The sequence below is a fragment of the Peromyscus leucopus genome, chromosome 13 (assembly GCF_004664715.2).
Source record: "Peromyscus leucopus breed LL Stock chromosome 13, UCI_PerLeu_2.1, whole genome shotgun sequence".
Lineage (NCBI taxonomy): Eukaryota > Metazoa > Chordata > Mammalia > Rodentia > Cricetidae > Peromyscus > Peromyscus leucopus.
Window position 1 is genome coordinate 29309194 of NC_051074.1, and position 20493 is coordinate 29329686.

A 20493-nucleotide genomic window follows, 5' to 3' on the forward strand; every position below is an offset into this window, starting at 1 on the left:
AAGGAAAAGAGAAGAGAAATATAGTCCAGGCTTCCTGAAGTCTAGTAATGGGTAACAGCTGGTGTGGAATCATGGTACTGCCAAGCTTAGGGATCAGGAAAACGAAGGCTAATTCTTCTGTTGGTGCTATGTTGAAATGTTTGATTCTATTTCCAGTGCCAGAACCGAGTGATATTTAAGCAACTCTTACAAGCGGACGCCCTGCAGTTTCTCCAGATTGACAGCTGCAGACTGGGGAGCGTCAATGAAAACCTCTCAGTGTTGCTGATGGCCAAAAAGTTTGGAAGTAAGGGTGCTGTGGAGGCTGGGGGCCACGCCTCCACTCTGCTCCCACTAAAGGCCATGCATGCATGCTCCCTTTGCTGGCCTTTGCAACTCATGGATCTGTAGTTTGCCTTTTCTCTAAATCTTATTTATCCCTTATCAGTGAGTCTTGGCTGATTTCCATTCTAGAATTTCAGGCTAAATATTAAAAAATGATCAAATTGCCTTTAGACACTAAAAAAACAAAAAACAAAAACAAACAAACAAACAAAAAAACCCCATGGCATCTCCCTCCGTCTTCCTCTCTCTGCATTACTTTTGTGTTAAATTGAAATACCTTTCTTCTAGTCCCTGTTTGCCCCCATGCCGGTGGAGTTGGACTTTGTGAACTGGTACAGCACTTGATTATATTTGACTACATATCAGTCTCCACCAGCCTTCAAAACAGGTCAGTAGCATGGCATTAGCTTCTCTCACTGTGGTAATACCCCTAATATCCCTTGATCCAGAACAGCTCATTGAAAATTCTTTCAGGGTCAGAGATACTCAGAACCCTGTGCACTGTTGTATGCACCTAGAAGAGACTTAAAATACCAATTCCAAATTGATACTGTTCACTTTTTGTTTTATTTTTTCTCCTTTTACTCTTATGTATATGGGTGCTTTGCCTGCATGTACATGCCTCTGTACGTGTATGCGGTGCCCAAGGAGGTCAGAAGAGGGTGCTGGACCCCTTGGACCTATAATTACAGATGGTTGTGAGCTGCCTTGTGAGTCCTGGGAACTAAACTTGGGCCCCCTAGAAGAGCAGCCAGTGCTCTTTACAGCCAAACAATTTCTCTAGTCCCAACAGGATTTTAAATCGGAGGAGTCTCCTTCCAGTCATTTGCACATATATATGAATTTGCTTATTATTCTTCGTCTGCTGAAGCTAAACATAGCACAGGAACCTCACTAGAGTGAAATTGTGAGAACAAATGTGAGAGTCTACAAGGGAACGGCAAACACCCAATCCAGGACTGTAGGAAAGAAAAGGATGCCAAGGCCCACGGAAGCAGGGTGCGGGGTGTGGGGGGGATGTTTGATTAGAATTGAAATGGTTGTCTTTATTCAGCTGGCTAGTGAGTGGAAAACACTTCCTTTTAAATCTGCCTAAACTAGTTTATGCTTGAAAGAACATTCAGTTTAAAGGGAGGAAACCGGACTTCCTCACCCTAGAGCTCATACCTCACCTCACAGGAATCTTGACCATGAAGTTCTAGGTCATTATTCTTTTCTTAGTACTGTCCAAACTGATTCTAGATTGAAAGCATCCTTCCCACATTGCTCTGTATTTACTTTTTCAGATCTTGTCTTCATGAGAGTCCTGCAGGTCCCAGGGGATCAGAGTCACCTAAGCACCCTAGTGCAGTGTCCCTGGTGTGAGAGACCCTGCCAGGCAGAGCTGGTGCTTCATACAGGCTTTGCAGCTCAGAAATGCCTGTATAAAACTGCCCCCAGATAACCAACAGCAGGGGGGACATCTTAAGCCCTCACATCTGTGATTGCCTCTGCGTTTTTTGAGACCCATCTGTCTCTCTCATGTAGCTGGCTCTTTATCTGCACCCTGTTCCTTACATGGGACACAGGAGCCATGAGCTTCTCTTGCCAGTCCATTTGTGCATTCCTGGTTGATGTGTGACATTATTCCTGGGGAGAGGGGAACAAACTTCTATCACCCTATATCCGGGACTGGTGACAGACTCAAGTACAGACACCACCAAAGTCCAGCTTGGGGAACTACTGAGTTTTATTGACATTACTTATAGGAATATGGGCCAGGGGTGACTTACAGGAGCAGGAATGACTCAAAGACAGCTGCCTGACCAAAGCCCATCCAGCAGGGGTGACAGCTCACGAAGCTGGAACTTGGAACACACTGCACGGCCTGCAGGCGGCACCACAGATTGAAGAGTCCCTTAGAGGTGACTCAGTTCTGAGACTCTCCCAGGCAGCTCCTCTGGGTCTTTGCTTCTTCTAGGCAGTTTGGCTGGGGCTTATCTCTGTTTCTTCTGGGTGGCTGGGCTTGTCTGAAAGTGACTCTCACCAGCCTTTACTGTTTACTCTGGGCAAGAGAGGCCTAGTAAATGTGGTCAGTTTCCGGGAACTCCTGAAGCTACTATGAGTCGTTTACTTCATCTCCTAGCGAGCACATCTCATTCCTGTGGTGATGTATTGTGTCCCCCAATATATTGTGCATCCTAATAAACTTATCTGGGGTCAGAGGACAGAACACCCACTAGGTACAGAGGCCAGAAAATGGTGGCACACATACCTTTAATCTTAGCTTTCCAAAGGCAGAGGTCCATCCAGATCTCAGTGAGTTCAAAGCCACACTGGAAACAGCCAGGCATGGTGACACATGCCTTTAATCCCAGGAAGTGATGGCAGGAAGCAGAAAGGCATATAAGGCGTGAGAACCAGGAACTGGAGCCTGTTAAGCTTTTAGACTTTTAGCAGCACAGTTCAGCTGAGATCCACTTGGATAAGGACACAGAAGCTTCCAGTTTGAGGAAACAGGATGGGCTGAGAAGTTGGTGAGGCGGGTTAGCTGTGGCCTGTTGTGCTTCTCTGAGCTTTCACCCCAATACCTGGCTCTGGGTTTGTTTTTTATTAATAAGACCTTTAAGATTCCTGTTACAGCTTCCTTCCCTGCAGTGTTTACCTCCCTGTTGGTTCACTTCCCTAAAACATTCTGACTTAGTAAGCTTCACTCCAAAATGGGAGGCTTTAATCTCCTAAGATCTGCCACACAACACTGGGCCACTCTGGTACACATCCTCCTAGGTGTCATCACGTTATCAGGTGACTAAGGAAATACCCACCCTTTCGTGTACGGCACCTGCCCACAGGACCGGACACTGGCATACAGAATTTGAACAGATTGACCCAATCCCAAAACCTGTGCTTTTCACCGAATCATCGGTATAAATGGAAGGAACCTCAATTTGGCAGTTTAATCGAGTTAACTAACGTTTGGCCTTAGGCACCACAATCATCGGAGGTGTCCGGAATCTGAATTGCTGTCGGGGTACCGCAAAACCTTCAGGGTCACTTCACAGTGTCTCTCAGCTCCTACATATATCTGGGAGATGGAAGTACCTCACAAAATGACTCACAAGAAATGCATATTAACAGCTAAGCCTTGCGGACTGAGCCTAGGATCTTATCCAAGTGAAGAGCTCTACTAACATGGAGCTACAACCCCAGGTCCGGCTGCACCTGTTGCAAAAAGGGTGTGTGTGTGTGTGTGTGTGTGTGAGAGAGAGAGAGAGAGAGAGATATTGAATGCAGGCACAGTTGTGGTCAGAGGATAACCTCAGATGTTAGTCTTTACCTCCCAACCTTGTCTAAAACAGGGTCTCTTTGTTGCTCCCCACTATGTATAAACCGGCTAGCTGGCCCACCTGAGCTTCCAGGGGTTCCTCTGCTGCCACCTCCCACTGCACCGTAGATGCCCTTGTCTCCCAGCTTACACAGGTTCCTGAGGTCAAATCCAGGTCTTCATTTTTGTAAAGCAAATGCTCTTACCCACTGAGCCATCTCCTCCACCTACCATTTAAGGACACTTCTGCTTTCACCGTTGCTAGCTCACTGAGTTACCTAACTTCAGGCACTAACGCTCCAATGTCCTAGGATGTGTGAATATGTGGACCATCTGCATGAACATTTCAAGTATCCCGTGGTAATCAAGAATGCTTCCTATCTGCCTCCCAAGGTAAGTTGAGACCTAGAACATGATACAGATGTTCTACCATCAGCCATTGTGCCGCTGAACAGGGACCACAAAGCCTTGACTCTAAGAATTTGTTTTCAATATCTAGAAACAAATGGCTTTCTAGTGATGAGTATTAAATCTTAAGTTTTTGGTCAGTGTGCAGCTAGTTTTATGACAACCAGACACAAGCTAGAGTCATTTTGGAAGAGGGAACCTCAATTGAGAAAAAAATCAAGAAGACTGGTCTTCGGGCAAGACTGTGATACCGGTGAGTGCAGCTCACTAGGGACAGTGCCACCCCTGGACAGGTGTAGTACTTACTAGATGATATAAGAAGGCAGACTGAGCTGGGCGTCGGTGGCGCATGCCTTTAATCCCAGCATTCGGGAGGCAGAGCCAGGCTGATCTCTGTGAGTTAGAGGCCAGCCTGGTCTATCGAGCAAGATCCCGGACAGGCACTGAAAGTACACAGAGAAACCCTGTCTCAACCTCCCCCCACCCCCAAAAAAAGAAGGCAGACTGGCAAGCCATGAGGAACAAGGCAGTAAGTAGCATTCCTCAGTGGTTTCTACTTCAGTTCCTTCTTTAGGTCCTGCCCTCTTGAGTTCCTGTCTTGATTTCCCTTGGTGATGGAGTGTGACCTGAGAGATGTAAGCCGAAATAAATCATTTTGTTCCCAAGGTGCTTTGTGGTCAGTTTTATCAGGGCAATAGACATCCTAAGACACAGAGCTATGGTCATATTTCGGCATTGCTCAGCCCTCAACACACATTCCTTCTGCCCCAATCCCAGCACCGTCTGCACCTTAGTGACTGAAAGGTTTTGACTACAGTTTTGTGACCTGGACCATTTATCCTGATTTTGTCCAGATTATGGCTCATTTTCACCAACAGATTTAAGGTACCAAAGTTTTAGTTTCACTAACAATCCAGGTAAGTAGCCAATAGTGTGGCCCTCTGTCCTCTTTAAAAAACAAAAACAAACAAACAAAAACCCTTTAATTTGAAAGCTTTATTTTTAATTACATGTATGTGTGTGGGTATATGCACATGAGTATAGGCACCCTGGTAGGCCAAAGGAGGGAATCCCCTGGAACTGGAATCCACCGAGGTTGTGAGTTGCCTGAGATAGGTGCTGGGAACCGCACTGGGCTTTTTGAAGAACAGCAAGCACTCTTGGCTGCTGAGCCATCTTTCCAGCCCCCCAACTTAATTTCTTAAATACAGAACCACCTCTGGATTAGATTTAGAAGCATTTCTAGCAGCAGCAGAAACCAGTGTTAACATGTCTCAACCTGTTGTTGTCTTTACTAGGATGCAGGCTACTCAACAGAAATGAAAGAGGAATCCGTAAAGAAACACCAATACCCAGATGGAGAGGTCTGGAAGAAACTCCTCGTTGCTCAAGATTCATGTAGTCAGCCTTAACACTTTTTTTTTCTGAAGTGGAAATGCTTAAAATTTTGGAGTTTTATAAAAATAGAAGAAAAATCAAGTCTAGCTGCAGGTCATATTCACCTCAGGAATCAGCTGTCATCATGGTGGATGGTCAACAAGTTAATATTCTACTTTTCTTTTCTTTTTTTTTTTTAATTCTAAAGCAAATGTACCTAACCCAAAGCCTAGGAAGATGGTAAATCTCTATCACATGCTAGATATTAAGCTATAATTTGAAAATAAGCAATGTTTCACAATGTTTTGTAACAACTCCTCATTCTAACACTTGTCATAAATCAGAATAAAAATGGTTCTGCATCACTGTAAGTAATCTGGGAAAGCAGAAAAAAAAAAAAAAAAAAAAAAAAAAAAAAAAGGATTCACTCATTTGTCCTGAAATAGCATCCCTTCTGTTATCAGTCTAAGCATTTTAGGGAATCCACACCTCACTGAAATTAATGGGGACAAATGGTATTTCTTCACGCTTTCATAACTCTTAAAAAACTATCTTAGCCAGGCATGGGAACTCCAACTTGTAATCTCAGCATGCAGGAGGCTGAAGCTGGAGTTGTGCCATATGTCTGAGGCTAGCCTAAGGCACATACTAGCTCCAGACCAGCTAGGGCTAAAGTGTGAGACATGTCCCCGTACCACCACAACCACCAAGAAACAAAACCTTAAAATGTGATTTAAAACCTTCTGATGGTTAACATTACATTTAAGGTTTAATTACTATGCTTAAGATAGGCGTATATAGAACAAAAAATGCCTCTGGCATGTAAAGCCCTAGCTTGTACAGGCTGTACCCTGCCAGCCCACTCCCCCCACCCCCATCATTTTTTTTAACCAGATGTTGAAGATTCTTAAATTGACTGATCTTGTAAAAACTGCTGTTCTAACAAGATAATAGGTCATAAGCCTAACTGCTATTTCTGCTTTTGTAATCGGAACTGCTTACTCTGCTCAAAAAGATGACTGGGACAACTGCAAGACATGTATGTTAAAAATTAGACCCTGCCTACTGGTAGGCAGAATACTTGTAATCTTGTGGTTTTTGCCTTTCTGAGCTCTGGGCTGATACGGCTAGAATGCTGCAGCTTGGGAGCACTCTCAGGTGCAGACCTGGCCCCAGTCATTCCAGGTGCCAGATGTTAAAAGCATCCTATTGAAATTTATTCACGGTCATTGTAGTGGTTTGAAAGAAAATGGCCCCCAAAGGGAGTGGCACTATTAAGTGTGGCCTGCTGGAGGAAGCGTGTCACTGTGGGAGTGAGCTTTGAGGTCTCCTGTGCTCAAAGTACTCCCACTGTCGCAGACTACTTCCTGTTGCCTGCAAGATGTAGGACTCGCAGCTACAGGTACAGCACCATGTCTGCCTGCACTCTGCCATGTCCCACCATAGTGATAATGGACTGAACCTCTAAACCATAAGCAAGCCACGCCTTTTCCATTTTTTTTTTTTTTTTTTTTGGTTTTTTGAGACAGGGTTTCTCTGTGTAGCTTTGCGCCTTTCCTGGAACTTACTCTGTAGTCCAGGCTGGCCTCGAACTCAGAGACCCGCCTGTCTCTGCCTCCCAAGTGCTGGGATTAAAGGCATGTGCCACCATTGCCCGACTCCCTTTTCCTTTATAAGAGTTGCCATGGTCATGGTGTCTCTTCACAGCAATAGAAACCTTAACTAAGACAGTCATGGTGAATCGCTGAGTGACCCACAGACCCCTAACCATCTTAAGTGGTCATTATATTTTCAAATAAAATGTGACTATACTGAAGTACACTGTGGGAAAAATAGGAGGAAAAAGTTTAATCTACCTTACTAAATATAATTTAACTACCAGGCCTAGGCTACACAGTGAGTTCCAGGCCAGCCTGGGTAGATAAGACGCTGCCAAACAAACAAAACCAAGAGGGCTGGGCTGGGGATGTGGCTAACTTGGTAGAGTACTTGCCTAGCACACAGGAAATTCTGGGTTCAATCTCCAATACATGCCTACAATCCCAGCCACTAGGAAGAGTCAGGAGGATGAGGAATAAAGTCATCCTCGGCTACAGAGTGTGTTTGAGGCCAGCCTGGGACACATGAGACCCTGTCTAACAACAACCTAATGAAGGCTTAGGGTTTTTATTAGGTCAATCTATTTTAGTCAGAAACTTGAGCCTGTCACCAAGCCTAACCAAACTCCCTCAAATTTGTGCTCTGACCTATATGCACACATGTACATGCACGCGCGCGCGCGCGCACACACACACACACACACACACACACACACACTAATAAAAACTAATTTGAAATTTTTAAACTGACAAATGCAAAACAGTTTATTACTACAACATATAAAACATTTATAAGTAAACATTGTAACATATTTCAAGTTTAGAGGAATAACATAATCTGAATCTTACCAGCCATCTTCATATAGACACATATAAATGCCTGGTTGTTTTGCTGAGTATATAATCTCAGCTTTTTTATGTACCTCAGTGAACACTAAAGGAAAGTCAGTTCTAAAGCCAGTGATGATAGTTATAAATAGTTAGATCACTGACAGAGTTTTGATTTTGTTTATTTTCCTTTAGAGACTTTATCTTACCCTGGCATCAGGCTCAAACTCTGATGTGTGGTAATAGTCACACCATCTTTGAAAAAGCTCTAAACAGCCATTTCCATTTTAATCGTTGGATGTGGATTATAACCTTCAATCTGAAAGTCTTCAACTTTGAAATCATCAATTGTCTCAACTTTTCGAAGGATTTTGAGCTTTGGGAAAGGTCGTGGCTCTCGCTGAAGCTAAAAACAAAATCATGGTATTATTTTACATTTGTTCCCAACACAGTACTTTATTTTATCACAGAGTACTATTTTACAGGAGTGCAATACTGTACTGACTTTTTCACTGGGGATTGCACCTCATGAGAGCTACATGAATAATCTGCCATCAAGCTATAGCCCAGCTTTGTTTACCTTTTTATTCTGAGACAGGGTCTTGGTCAGTTATCTAGGCTTATGTTCAACCCACTCTGTAGCCCAGGCAAGCCTTGAACTTGGAATGCTCCTGCTGTAGCCTCTTAAGTAGCTGTGATTATAGGCTGAAGCCACCAGATAACTCCTGATAAATATATTAAACATAGGGACACAGCTGTTTACTTTTCTGAGTCTAATTTTTCTCCTTAATGTTCACAAAACATGGACACTCATATTCTTACTACCATTTCAATTCATTTGTTGGCTGCTGTATTATAGAAATTTGAAAGGAATTTTAAAAAAAAAAAAAAATAGGCTTTTTAAAGTTTAGACCTAAGTACTGTACTTAAGCATCAAACTAAAGCCAAACATTTATTTTCAGCTCTTCAAGTAAAAATATGACTTAAAATGCCATATCTCCTGGCTCTTCTCTCTGATACTGGGGTTTATTACCCTACCATGTTCTGTGCTTGTGGTTGCTAAGGCCGATAATGGCCTCATTCCTGCTCATCTCCCTTCTTAAAAGCCCTGCAGTTGGAGCACTTCAATAAGACAGCATCAACCAGAGTGCCTGTGATACAAAGGATGACCTGCCGTCCGATCTTTTGTCAAGAGAAGGCACCAAGCTCAAGAAGAGATGTAACAGGTCTATCTCTTACCTGAATTTTCAGTGGCTCGATATGATTCAGGTAAATATGTGCATCTCCCAATGTATGGACAAAATCACCTGGCTAAAAATATCCCACAGGAGAGAACACAACAGTCAATATTTTAGTTTAAATACTTTTTAAAAACAGATTAGGGGCCGGTGAGAAAGCTCAGTGGGTAAAGGCACTTGCCTCCAAGCCTGACAACCTGAGCTTGATCCCTGGGACCCACATGGAGAAGTGACTCACGCAATTGTGCTCTCATCTCTATGCACACACTGGGGAACATGTGGGCCCCCCACATACACAACAACCTATATGAATGTTCATTTCCATAGACAATAAGGTACCAGAAAGCTCCAAGGAGGGTTATAAGGGGAGCCAGTACATGTCTTATTTACATACATTTTTCATAAAATTTGCACAAAATTTTAATACTGATCAGACTGAATTCCCTGCTATGAGCTCAGCACCTTACACTGGCTACAATCATGGCTTCTGAAAGCAGCTCACCTTCAGGCCGGTGATGTGTGCAATCATGTAGGTGAGCAGGGCATAGCTGGCGATGTTGAAGGGCACGCCCAGGCCCATGTCTCCTGACCGCTGGTAAAGCTGGCAAGACAACTCCCCATTCACCACATAGAACTGACAGAGGGCATGGCAGGGAGGCAGTGCCATCAGGGGAAGATCTGAGGAGTCAGTGGTAAAACAGACAGGGGTTTTAGAGAGCAGAGCTTTTAAAAAGGGAAAACAGAAGCCTACCATGAAAACAGCCACTACGTTACAGACACCCACCGCTCACACCTCCCCATTATGTCAGAGTCAGACCACTTCCCCAAACCTGCAGCAGCGGTAATGGAAGGTAATGGAAGCTTGTTCATTAGCTTAAGGTATCTGCAAGTTTACATTTATGCTGAAGCCATGCTCTTTCATTGGTGCTAAAATTAAGGATTTGGGCTACTGTTGATGGCACCAAATAAAAGGAAAATTATTTCATTTGCAAAGGCCATAGGAAACTGGCCTTTTAAGTCTCCATTAGAAATACGAAATGTCCTTTTCTGAGTACTCACTAAACCCGGGCAGAGTTTAATTTAATTTTATAATCTGGTTTCAAGTTAGCACTTGAAACTTCATCTTCATTTAAACCATTGGTGTATTTTTACAGGCCATTTAGCACATTTCATATAAATGGATAAAAATCATGCGGGTCTACTGAAAGTGGAGCAAAGTGTGATTGGGTTGCCCAAGGGTACACGATCAACCACATGACTGAAGACAGTTCCAGTGCCCTACGCTGCCTCAGGCCACTTTGCTTCCCTTTGGCTAAGTGGCCAGTTTATCCAAAGGAAAATGACTGAGGATGCTGTCCACCTTTTGGGTTCCAGGCACACATGATGATTCTTCTGTCATCAGGGTTGGTTTTGATGGTGTCAATCACTTTTTGCAGCTGGTCGACTCCTTGACCCGAGTAATCTGTGGAATCGTCAGGAGAGGACATGCACACTTAAGTTCACATCAGTCACAGCCTCTCATGTGATGACCCTGACAGCTTTCATTGAGTGCCCCTCCCTGACCCATGGTTCTAAGATACGCAGCACATTCTGAGCATTTCTCAGATCTTGCTGGATTTAAGTTCAAGGTCCTAATGGAGCTATAACACACTGAGTTCTTTTCTTTTTTTTTTTTTTTTTTTTTTTTTTTTGGTTTTTTTCGAGACAGGGTTTCTCTGTGTAGCTTTGCGCCTTTCTTGGAGCTCACTTGGTAGCCCAGGCTGGCCTCGAACTCACAGAGATCCGCCTGGCTCTGCCTCCCGAGTGCTGGGATTAAAGGCGTGCGCCACCACCGCCCGGCTCTGAGTTCTTTTCTACACAAGTCTTTTAAATATTTAGTCTGTGACAATGTCATTTCCTCCACTTAATACTGCCCCAGTTGCTAACTGCTGTTTGGATATGGTTGGAATGGGTCGCTCAAGGATTCATGAGTTGAAATGTAATTCTCATTTTGGGGTAGAAATTTAATCCAATTACGTAGTCTTGAAGAGGTGATTAGGATTTCATTAGGGTGGAGTTCCATGAGTGAATCCTGGTGGCTTCGTAAGAAACCAAAGGAGACATACTTCTCATCTTTCATCACCTAATACTGCGTCACCTTGTGTGACTATCATCAAAACGGAGGCATGTGAACCACCAGTGCTGAGATCTAACCACAGCTTCCTTAACTCTGAGTTTAGGGTAAAAAAAAAAGGGGGGGGGAGGCGCTGAGTGAATGAATGTGGGGGCTGTGAAAAACTAAACATGCAACATCCAAAAAACGACTTCAAAGTCAGATGCATGAGGAACCTGAGGTGACTCTCACCGAGCTCCCCAGTATTGCACGCGGCACTTCACCTCAGTCGTGGATGCAGTCTGAATACACATACACGCTTTGCACTGTACATGTTGGTGTAACATGAAGCACCAACAAACACTGCCTGGAACACTTCAGCTCGGATTCAAGACAACCGACTATTATAAACTGTGCCATTTTCCTGTACACACAGCTTGCTGCTTTTCTAGATTCGTAATGATCTAATTATGAAAAACTAAGGCTGTTAATATTTCCTAACTCATGCCTTGGTATGTCTTCAAATTAGTATATCTTTGGTTTTGTTGGATGGGAGAGTGGGTCTTTTTAAATTTATTTAATATTATTTTGTGTATGTGTCTGATGTGTGTGCAAGTAGGGATGCATGTGTCAGTGCACATGGGCAGGTCAGAGGACAACTTTCAGGAATTTTCTCTTTCCACTCGGAGCTCTGGAAAGCGAACTCAAGTTGTTAAGGCTTGTGTAGCAGATGTTTTTACCCACTGAACCATCTTGCCAACCCAAATTAGTGTATCTCTGAATTGCATTAGAGTAGAATCTTTGGTTTTAAAAATTGACTTGGGTTTCATAAAAACATCATTCAGTGAATTGTTTTGAGATTAGAACAGAAATGCCAAGAGCTTCTGAAATCGCACACATACTTCCGCCATTTTGTACTCCATATTTCTGTGGTGCGGAGTTCTCATCATCGACAAGTGTGAAATCAAACTATCAGTAAACTCTGGCCGGGCAGTGGTGGCGCACGCCTTTAATTGCAGCACTCGGGAGGCAGAGGCAGGTGGATCTCTGCGAGTTTGAGGCCAGCCTGGGCTACAGAGAGAGTTCTAGGACAGGCTCCAAAAGCTACACAGAGAAACCCTGTCTCAAGAAACTTAAAAACAAAAACAACAACAACAAAAACTTTAAAAAAAAATAAATAAAAATAAACTCTGAAAATTCCCTACAACCTATTTTCAGCCAAGATTTAATTCTTTATGTGAAAATTAACAAGCACACCCCATCTCATTAATGTGTAAAATTTGCTTTCATCTTTAATACATAATACATTTATTATTTAATAAATGCTAAAATTACATGTATATCAAAGAATTGTCATAAGGTAAATTTTTAATGATTTATTATTGATAAATATTTGGTTTGTGTATTATTTTATGTACCTATACACCTGGGGCTACCAAAAAAATTTCTTGGGCAAAGAGAGTCACAGTGGAAAAAGTTTAAGAAACCTTTGCTCTAAATAAACCTCTTTTCTTCAAAGTTATTTAGCTTTAAATATTCTGGTATAGAAACAAAAAAATAGACCAATCATCTCAGCAGTTTTAGAATTTCCCAGTGTCCCCATGTGAGGTAGTCTCTATACCTACCAATCACCCTTGTCACACTTCACCAACACAATCTGTTATTGTCCCATAGAACACTGGATCTTAAATAGAAGAGAGCATTTCACAGATACTCCAAATAACAGAACTATGGAGTCCTTTCTAGGGCTTAGGCACTGTCCTACCCATACTTCCACCTAAAATAACATTACAGTTCACTAAACACATCACTGACTTACAACTCCCAGGAAAAACGGTAATGAATTTAATGATCTTGTACTTTTTCCAGTCTCATCTACGGACTTTAATTCCCGGCCTCCTGCTGAGGTGTGGAAGCTGAGCAGTGATTTGTTAATGAAGGCCAGGACTACTTCATGTAGTCTCCTCTGGATGCACTTTTACCAAGGTGTGTCAGTCAATGTTCTAGCACAGTTGGTACTTGGAGGGAGGGGACTCCCAAAATGACAGCCCCGGGAAGGCAATATTGAAGACTTGAGGAAATATTCTATAGCTTGATTGTGGTGATGATTCTGTAATCTATTAAGTGTTAAAAAATCTGATAAAGTACAGAACAGATTGTAATTATTCTCTGTAGGGGAAAAGGGGGAAAGTATAAGGAAACTGTCTACATTAAAAAAACATTTAAAACATAAGACAATCAGCTAGGAGTGGTGGCGCACGCCTTTAATCCCAGCACTCAGGAGACATGAAGGTGGATCTCTGTGAGTTCAAGGCCCGCCTGGTCTACAGAGTGAGTTCTAGGACCATCAGGGCTACACAGAGAGACCCTGTAAAACAAACACACAAACAAAAAACCCAAGCAAAACCAAACAACCAAAAAAAATGGTGGTAAGGTGAACATGATGGCACACCTCTATAATTCCACCAGTTGAAAGGTAGAGATCAGGAGTTGGAGGCCAGCTACAGCTTCATAAGACCTTCCTCCTACACACACACACACACACACACACACACACACACACACACACACACACACGATAAATAAATCTCAGCACTCGGGAAGGGCAGATGTAGGCAGTTCAAGGCCAGCCTTGTCTATTATAATTATTTCCAGGCTAGCCAAGGCTATTATAGTAAGACTGTGATTCTAAATAAATAAATAAATAAGACAAAGTATACACAAACATTAAATTTACCATTAAAACTGTTTTTACATTTATATTATATTCATTTATTTTGTTATGTGTGGCATATGCTATGGCACGTGTAGTCAAAGAAACTGTGAGAATAGACTCTCTCCTTCTACCGCACGGGTTCTTGAGGAGCAAACTCAGGTCTCCAGGCTTGGAAGCAATCACCTTTAGCTCATTCACACTATATGTAACCAGCACACTATTCACTTCCAGAGCTTGTCAAATAACTCTACGCCCATTAACGCTAACTATCACATGACACCCCAAGCCCATCGATCTCTCCTCTTCTTTCTACCTCTACCAATTTGCTCATTCCTAGTCCGCAAAGAATTCCACAGACAAATACAACTTTAGGCTTTACTGAAGAATTTGGACACTAGACCCGTCTTAATCCGTGTTCTATTTCTGTGAAGCGACTCCATGACCATGGCAACTCTTATAAAAGAAAGGATTTATTTGGGGCTTGCTTATAGTTTCTGAGGTTTTGTCTATTACCAGCATGGTGAGAAACTTAGCAGCATGCAGGTAGACATGGTGCTGGAAAAGAGCTCACATCCAGATCTGCAGGCAGCAAGATAAGGGACTCTGGGCTTGGCATTAGCTTCCAAAACCTCAAAGCCCACCCCCAGTGACACACTTCCTCCAACAAAGCCATACCTCTTAATCCTTTCAAATAACACCACTCCCTGGTGACCAGGCATTCAAATACATGGGCCTATGTGGGGGGGCATTCTTATTCAAACCACTCCAGGGCCCAAATTCTTCCCCTTGGCTAGAAGGAGCTGTGACTGTCCCCTTGAGAAGAAAAAAACATACTGTTCAGGTTGCTGGTGTCTGCCCAGCCAGTAATTTATTACTTCCTGCACACATGCGCATATACGCACATAGACGAGTGAGACATTAACTTTGGAACCTGTCCTAGGGAGAGATGAGCCAGGAAGCGGCAGAGGCTGGAGGCAGGTCTTGTGACACACAAACAGTCCCAGGAAAGAGGAAGATGCCAGTCACAAAATGAGATGTTTTCTTCACCCTCTGTCCCCAGAGAGCAGGAAGGAAAAGGTAAGTCAGAAACTGTACAGAGACACCATACACACCATACCACATACAAGTTCGCTAGTGCCTCAGCCCTGCAAAGGGAAATGGTCATCACAGGTAAAGATGAACCCCCTTCTATCCTAAACCCTAACACTAACAAACCAAATCTGCCACTATTGGTCACTGACACGGGTATAGAAAGTTCCAAGCTCCAATCAAAAGTATGATTTGGCCATTGTGAGACTTTCTTGTAGTTTCTCCACCATAACCCAGCACAGCTTCTCCCAAAGTCAGTTACTTATCAACTCCCATGATGTGGACTTATTCCCCGCCTACTCTAAAATGGATCTTTGAGGAAGAACACCCAGAAAACCCGAGGCATTATTATCTCCTCACCTGAATCCATGTCTTTGTAGTCTGCTCCAAAATGTCTCCACTGGAAACCATAAACGGGGCCCAGGTCCCCTTCCTGCCGTGCAGAGAATCCCAGGCTGTCCAGAAAATCTCGGGACCCATTGGCATCCCAGATTCTCACTCCCTTGGAGGACAGTTCTTTAGCATTTGTGGACCCCTGGAAAATATGTGAGTAGAACAGGCATAAAAGAGGATTCTGAGCCACTCATTTCCGACCCATGGTACACTCTCCATATGCAGCCTGTCTTCAAGCAGGCTGCTCCTGCCCAGGCTTCTGAGGGATTATAAAATGGCCTTACTCCTTATTAGAAATTTCCACATGGCACTTCTTCTATTCCCTTCAACTTTTTTTTTTTTTTTTTGGTTTTTCGAGACAGGGTTTCTCTGTGTGGTTTTGGTGCCTAACCTGGATCTTGCTCTGTAGACCAGGCTGGCCTCGAACTCGCAGAGATCAGCCTGGCTCTGCCTCCCAAGTGCTGGGATTGGGATTAAAGGCGTGCGCCACCACCACCCGGCTCGTTTTTTGTTTTTCTTTCTTTTTGTTTTTTAAAGAATTATTTACTTATATATACAGTGTTCTGTCTGCATGCAGGCCAGAAGAGGGCGCCAGATCTTATTACAGATGGTTGTGAGCCACCATGTAGTTGCTGGGAATTGAACTCAGGTCCTCTGGAAGAGCAGTCAGTGCTCTTAACCACTGAGCCATCTCTCCAGCCTGTTTTTTGTTTTTCAAGACAGGGTTTCTCTGTGTAATATTCCTGGCTGTTCTGGAACTTGCTTTGTAGACCAGGCTGGCCTCAAACTCACTGAACTCTGCCTGTCTCTGCTTCCCAAGTGCTGGGATTAAAGGTGTGGGTGGGCTACCACCACCGCCCGACCCAATCAGGGCTTTTTTTAATGAGGATTCCAGAGATCCAAACTCAGGCTGTCAGATTTGTGTGGCCTTTACCCACTGAGCCATCTCCCCAGCCTTCCCTTTAATTTTCTAAATACCTCCAAGTTCCTAAAATATGCCTATCTCATCTGACAGTTTTGAATTGCTTAATCAAACATGCCCCATGTCTAAGCGCCATACTGCAAGTGGACTTGTGTAATGTTCCATGTGCAGTCTGTTCATGTATCATCTATCTAGGTAAAGGATTTGTGGTGGTAATCAGTAGCTAGCTTTTCTGGAAAATGTATGTGCATGGGTACCCGAGTCCATGGAAGCCAGTGAGGATACTGGCTGTTCTACTCTATTACTTCCTACCTTTTCTCTTGAGACAGGGTCCCCAAGTAAACCTAGAACGTATTTGGGCTAGACGAGTGGCCAGCAATCACCAAAGACCCTCTTGTGTCCACCTTCCCGTTACAGCACTCGGGTTACAAACACATGCAATCACACCCAGCGTGTTTTTTAACGTTTTATTTTTAATGTTATGTGTATGGGTGTTTTGCCTGTACGTGTCTGTACACCATGAGCATGCAGGACCCAAGGAGAGTAGAAGAGGGAGTCAGATATCTTGAACTGGAGTTACAGATGGCTAGCCACTAAATGGGAGCTAGGAACTAAACCCCAACTCCCAAGCCCCAACAAGAGCAACAGATGGTCCTAACCACTGAGCCATCTCTCCATTCCATACCTGGAATTTTAATGTGACAACTGGGGAGGGATTGAACTCAGGTCTTCATGCTAATACAAAAAGTCCTCTTTACCTACTGAGCCATCATCCCATGTACTCTAAAGAAGGGGCTGAACTTGTAGTAGGGCCCAGAATTCATCTTATCTCCTGGAGTACTCTAAACTGGCACCAGACAGAGCCTCGCTTCTTCTGGACCGGGATACAGGAAGAGGAACTTGGGGCTACTGCCCCCCCACCCCGTCATCACATCACTCCAATATAATTAAGGTACCCTACTTGATTCTTTGGTATCTATCAATTCAGCAATCAATCAATACATGCTGAGTACCTACCATGTGGCTGGCTATATTTTAGTCCTGAGATACAACAGGAAATAGGAGAAATCGATTTTCTACCTTTGGGGAACTCACAGGACATTGTACTTATTTATCTCCCATCCAGAAGTGGGAAAGCTGATTTACAGGTCTGCTGTGGGATGTTCTGTATGTTGTGAATGTGTTGCTCTGATTGGTTGAGAAATAAAAAGCTGATTGGCCAGTAGCCAGGCAGGAAGTATAGGCAGGACAAGAGAGAGAGGAGAATTCTGGGAAGAGGAAGGCTGAGTCAGTAGACGCTGCAAGCTGCCGCCAGGAGAAGCAAGATGTAAAGACACCAGTAAGCCACGAGCCACGTGGCAAAGTGTAGATTTATAAAAATGGGTTAATTTAAGATGTAAGGTCTAGCTAGCGAGAAGCCTGAGCCAATAGGCCATACAGTTTGTAATTAATATAAGCCCCTGTGTGTTTATATGGGTCTGAGCGGCTGTAGACTGGGTGGGACACAGGAAAAAACTTCAAGCTACATAGGTCAGTTGATAATGTTTCCTTATGAATAGAAACAAAGAGGTGACTAGAAGAAGTCAAGGTTGTCTGAGTGGGACTGGAAGGAGGGGAGAGAACCATACTCCATTTGGAAGGAAAAAGTACTAGGTAATGGAATGGCAAGTGCTAGTGGCCTGGGCAGGATTATCCCAGTGTGCTCAGACTGGTCAAGAAAGCAGGATGGGTGGGAGAGAGAAGAGCATCTAAAACCAGAGCTAGAAAATGAGCCAGTGACGTGGGAATGGCGAACAGCTGCAGGATTGACTTCTCAGGCTCATGTTGTGAAGACAGGCAGCTTCCAAGAGCAGCACCACCCTTACCTTGATAAACCACAGCAACTCCTCCAAAACACCCTTCCAGAACACTCGTTTGGTTGTGAGCAGAGGAAATTCATCTGAAAAACAGTTTGTAACACAGTTAAAATGCGGTAAACATACAGCAAGCCATCATCCAGCTTTCTCTGTGGAGGGAAACTACCTGGGACACAAACCCCTGGAGTGGCTTTGTGAGTGGCTTCAGGAAAACTGGGAACTACCACCCCCCAGCTGCCGGGTAAGTCAGCGAAACCACAGTTCTGTATTGACACAGGGAGTACCCATCTGGCACAAAGAAAGAGCACCCACCCACTACTGAGCCATTATGGATGCTGTCACTGGTGTGTAATGACAACACCCAAAATGTGGCCCAGGACACAACCTAAAGGCTCCCATGCCCAAGTCCACCAGGTTCCAGGCAGACACATGATCTCACACTGGTACAAACTGAAAAACAGTTTTCAGATATTTGGGAAGCAAACTGACCTAGTATATAAAACCAGAACTGTTTACACTTCGGAATGGCCGCCAGGGAACCCAAAGGCAATACAGAAGAGAGAGAAAGGGGTAGGGCGGGCAGGTCAATGAACGGACAAGGTCAAGACGAAAGGCTCAGGCTAGGGGTGCAGCCTGAGGATGTGTTTCCTAAGAGAGCGATACTTCCATCTTTAACACCTACATGGGAAGGCTGAAGACTAGAGAAGTTATTAAAAAAAAAAAAAACAACTTGTCTACAGTCGAAGCAGAGGAAGTGGACTACAAACTGGGTATGTGGTTCCTCAGAGTCCACTGTTCCAGGAGGCCCTTGCACGCACACTGGATTAATCTGTGCAGTCCTTGCTGACCGTTTCCAGCTCCAGAACATGTTTCCAACTAAGTCTAAACTCACTACACGCTACTCTCCAGTGTACAACCAGTCGGTGTCAGGTTGCTCTTCATTCATCCTAAAGGACACCTTAACCCATTCATCCCCAGCATCTAGGAGGTCCTGTCCCCTACCCAGCCCTGTGCTTAATGCCTGAGGCTAGCAACCCCCCCCCCCCCAAAGAGCACTTCTTCCCTGGGGCCCCTCTACACTCGGTTCCTCTTTAAAAGCCCTGGCTGTTGGGGGAAACCCCCCGGTTTCCGCCTCAGGGCTGGGTTCTCCATTTCCCGCGCCTCTTTAGCACCGCCCAAGTCATTTTCGCTCCAATTTTTAAACAGTTGCTAAGGGGAACAAGAGATAAGGGGAATGAGGAGGAGCAAAAGTCGGGACCTCAGGACAAGGTTTAGACAAGCCTGGGCAGGTTTCTTCTACTCCATCCCTCGGGGACCCATGACGAGCTGAAGCTGGCTTTGGGAGAGGTGGCCTAACTTGAGTGGGTGGGTGGGTGGGTGGGGTGTTAAGGACAGAGGCCTTTAGGACCTGGTTTGCCTGCAGTAGCTATCACCCAGAGACCCTAGGGCCGGAACTCGGAGCTTAGGATTCATAGAGCCGGGGTTAGGACTAACCGTGGCCGCCAGCCCCGCGCCTCCGCAACCCAACCCGCCGAGCCTCCTCCCGCAGTCCCTCCGGCTAGTGGGGACCAGCCGCGGTCACCTCTCAGGCTGTATCGCGCCTGCATGCCGAACACGGACAAGGTGCCCGTGCCCGTGCGGTCCTCCTTCTTGAAACCGCAGCGCATAATGTGCTCCACCTGGCCCAGGTACTGCAGCTCCCCGTGCGGCGGTGCCTCCGCGCCCTGCTGCTGAGCGGCGGACTGCATCTCGGAGCCCGCAGCCGGCATAGCGGAGAGCTGGCGGCGGCGGCGGCGGCGACGGCGGCGGTGCGGTGGGCGCCAAAACCGGGACCTTCCGCGCGCTCTTTTGCCTTACACTTGGCGGGCCCCGCCTCTTCCTGCTGGGAAGCTTCTTGCCGGCAGGAATTGTCAGACCCGGCGTCCCCGTGGCGGAACTCCTGGAGACTGCAGTGCAAACACCTGCCAGCATTCCCAATTCCCTTGATTTACCCTATCTTGGCATTAAGAGTCTATAGGATCAAGGAGTGGTGACGCAACGCCAGTAATCCCAGATCGCGGGAGATCGAGGATCAGGAATTTAAGGCAATCCTTTGCTTCATAGCAAGTTCAGGGCCAGCCTGGGTCTAGCTCAAGAAGAGCCTTTGGCTTAGACTAAAATGCACCCAGATCCTGCCTCTTGTTGCACTGACCATAAGGATTTCGTTTTCCAAGACAGGGAAAGGCTTGGTTCCTTTTTCCGTGCAAATTTAAAAACAAACCCTGTTATCTGAGTTCTGTTGCCTGCGTCGCAAAGGACAGAGCAACAAGGGACTATCATTCATATTTCCCCACGCCTTGCTGAAGGCT

At 44.8% G+C, this 20493-nt stretch overlaps 2 protein-coding genes across 4 annotated transcripts in view; one reads left to right on the forward strand and one right to left on the reverse strand.

Annotated features, from left to right (window-relative positions):
- Positions 1 to 6500, forward strand: part of Enosf1 (enolase superfamily member 1) — a 38928-nt gene extending 32428 nt beyond the window's left edge. For all 3 annotated transcript variants that reach the window (XM_037210199.1, XM_028874094.2, XM_028874095.2), the window contains 4 exons: positions 157 to 286; positions 613 to 712; positions 3940 to 4021; positions 5335 to 6500. In XM_037210199.1, the coding sequence (XP_037066094.1) occupies positions 157 to 286; positions 613 to 712; positions 3940 to 4021; positions 5335 to 5448 (426 nt within the window). In that variant the 3' untranslated portion in view covers positions 5449 to 6500. The remainder of the gene's footprint in view (positions 1 to 156; positions 287 to 612; positions 713 to 3939; positions 4022 to 5334) is intronic.
- Positions 6501 to 7749: 1249 nt separating this feature from the next.
- Tyms (thymidylate synthetase) lies at positions 7750 to 19969 on the reverse strand. Its single transcript, XM_028874059.2, has 7 exons — positions 19728 to 19969; positions 18155 to 18228; positions 15335 to 15509; positions 10438 to 10539; positions 9580 to 9755; positions 9079 to 9150; positions 7750 to 8245 (listed from the first exon to the last, which is right to left on the reverse strand). The coding sequence occupies exons 1-7, from the start codon at positions 19912 to 19914 to the stop codon at positions 8108 to 8110; spliced, it is 924 nt and encodes a 307-aa protein (XP_028729892.1). The 5' UTR covers positions 19915 to 19969; the 3' UTR covers positions 7750 to 8107.
- Between the last annotated feature and the right edge of the window lie 524 nt (positions 19970 to 20493).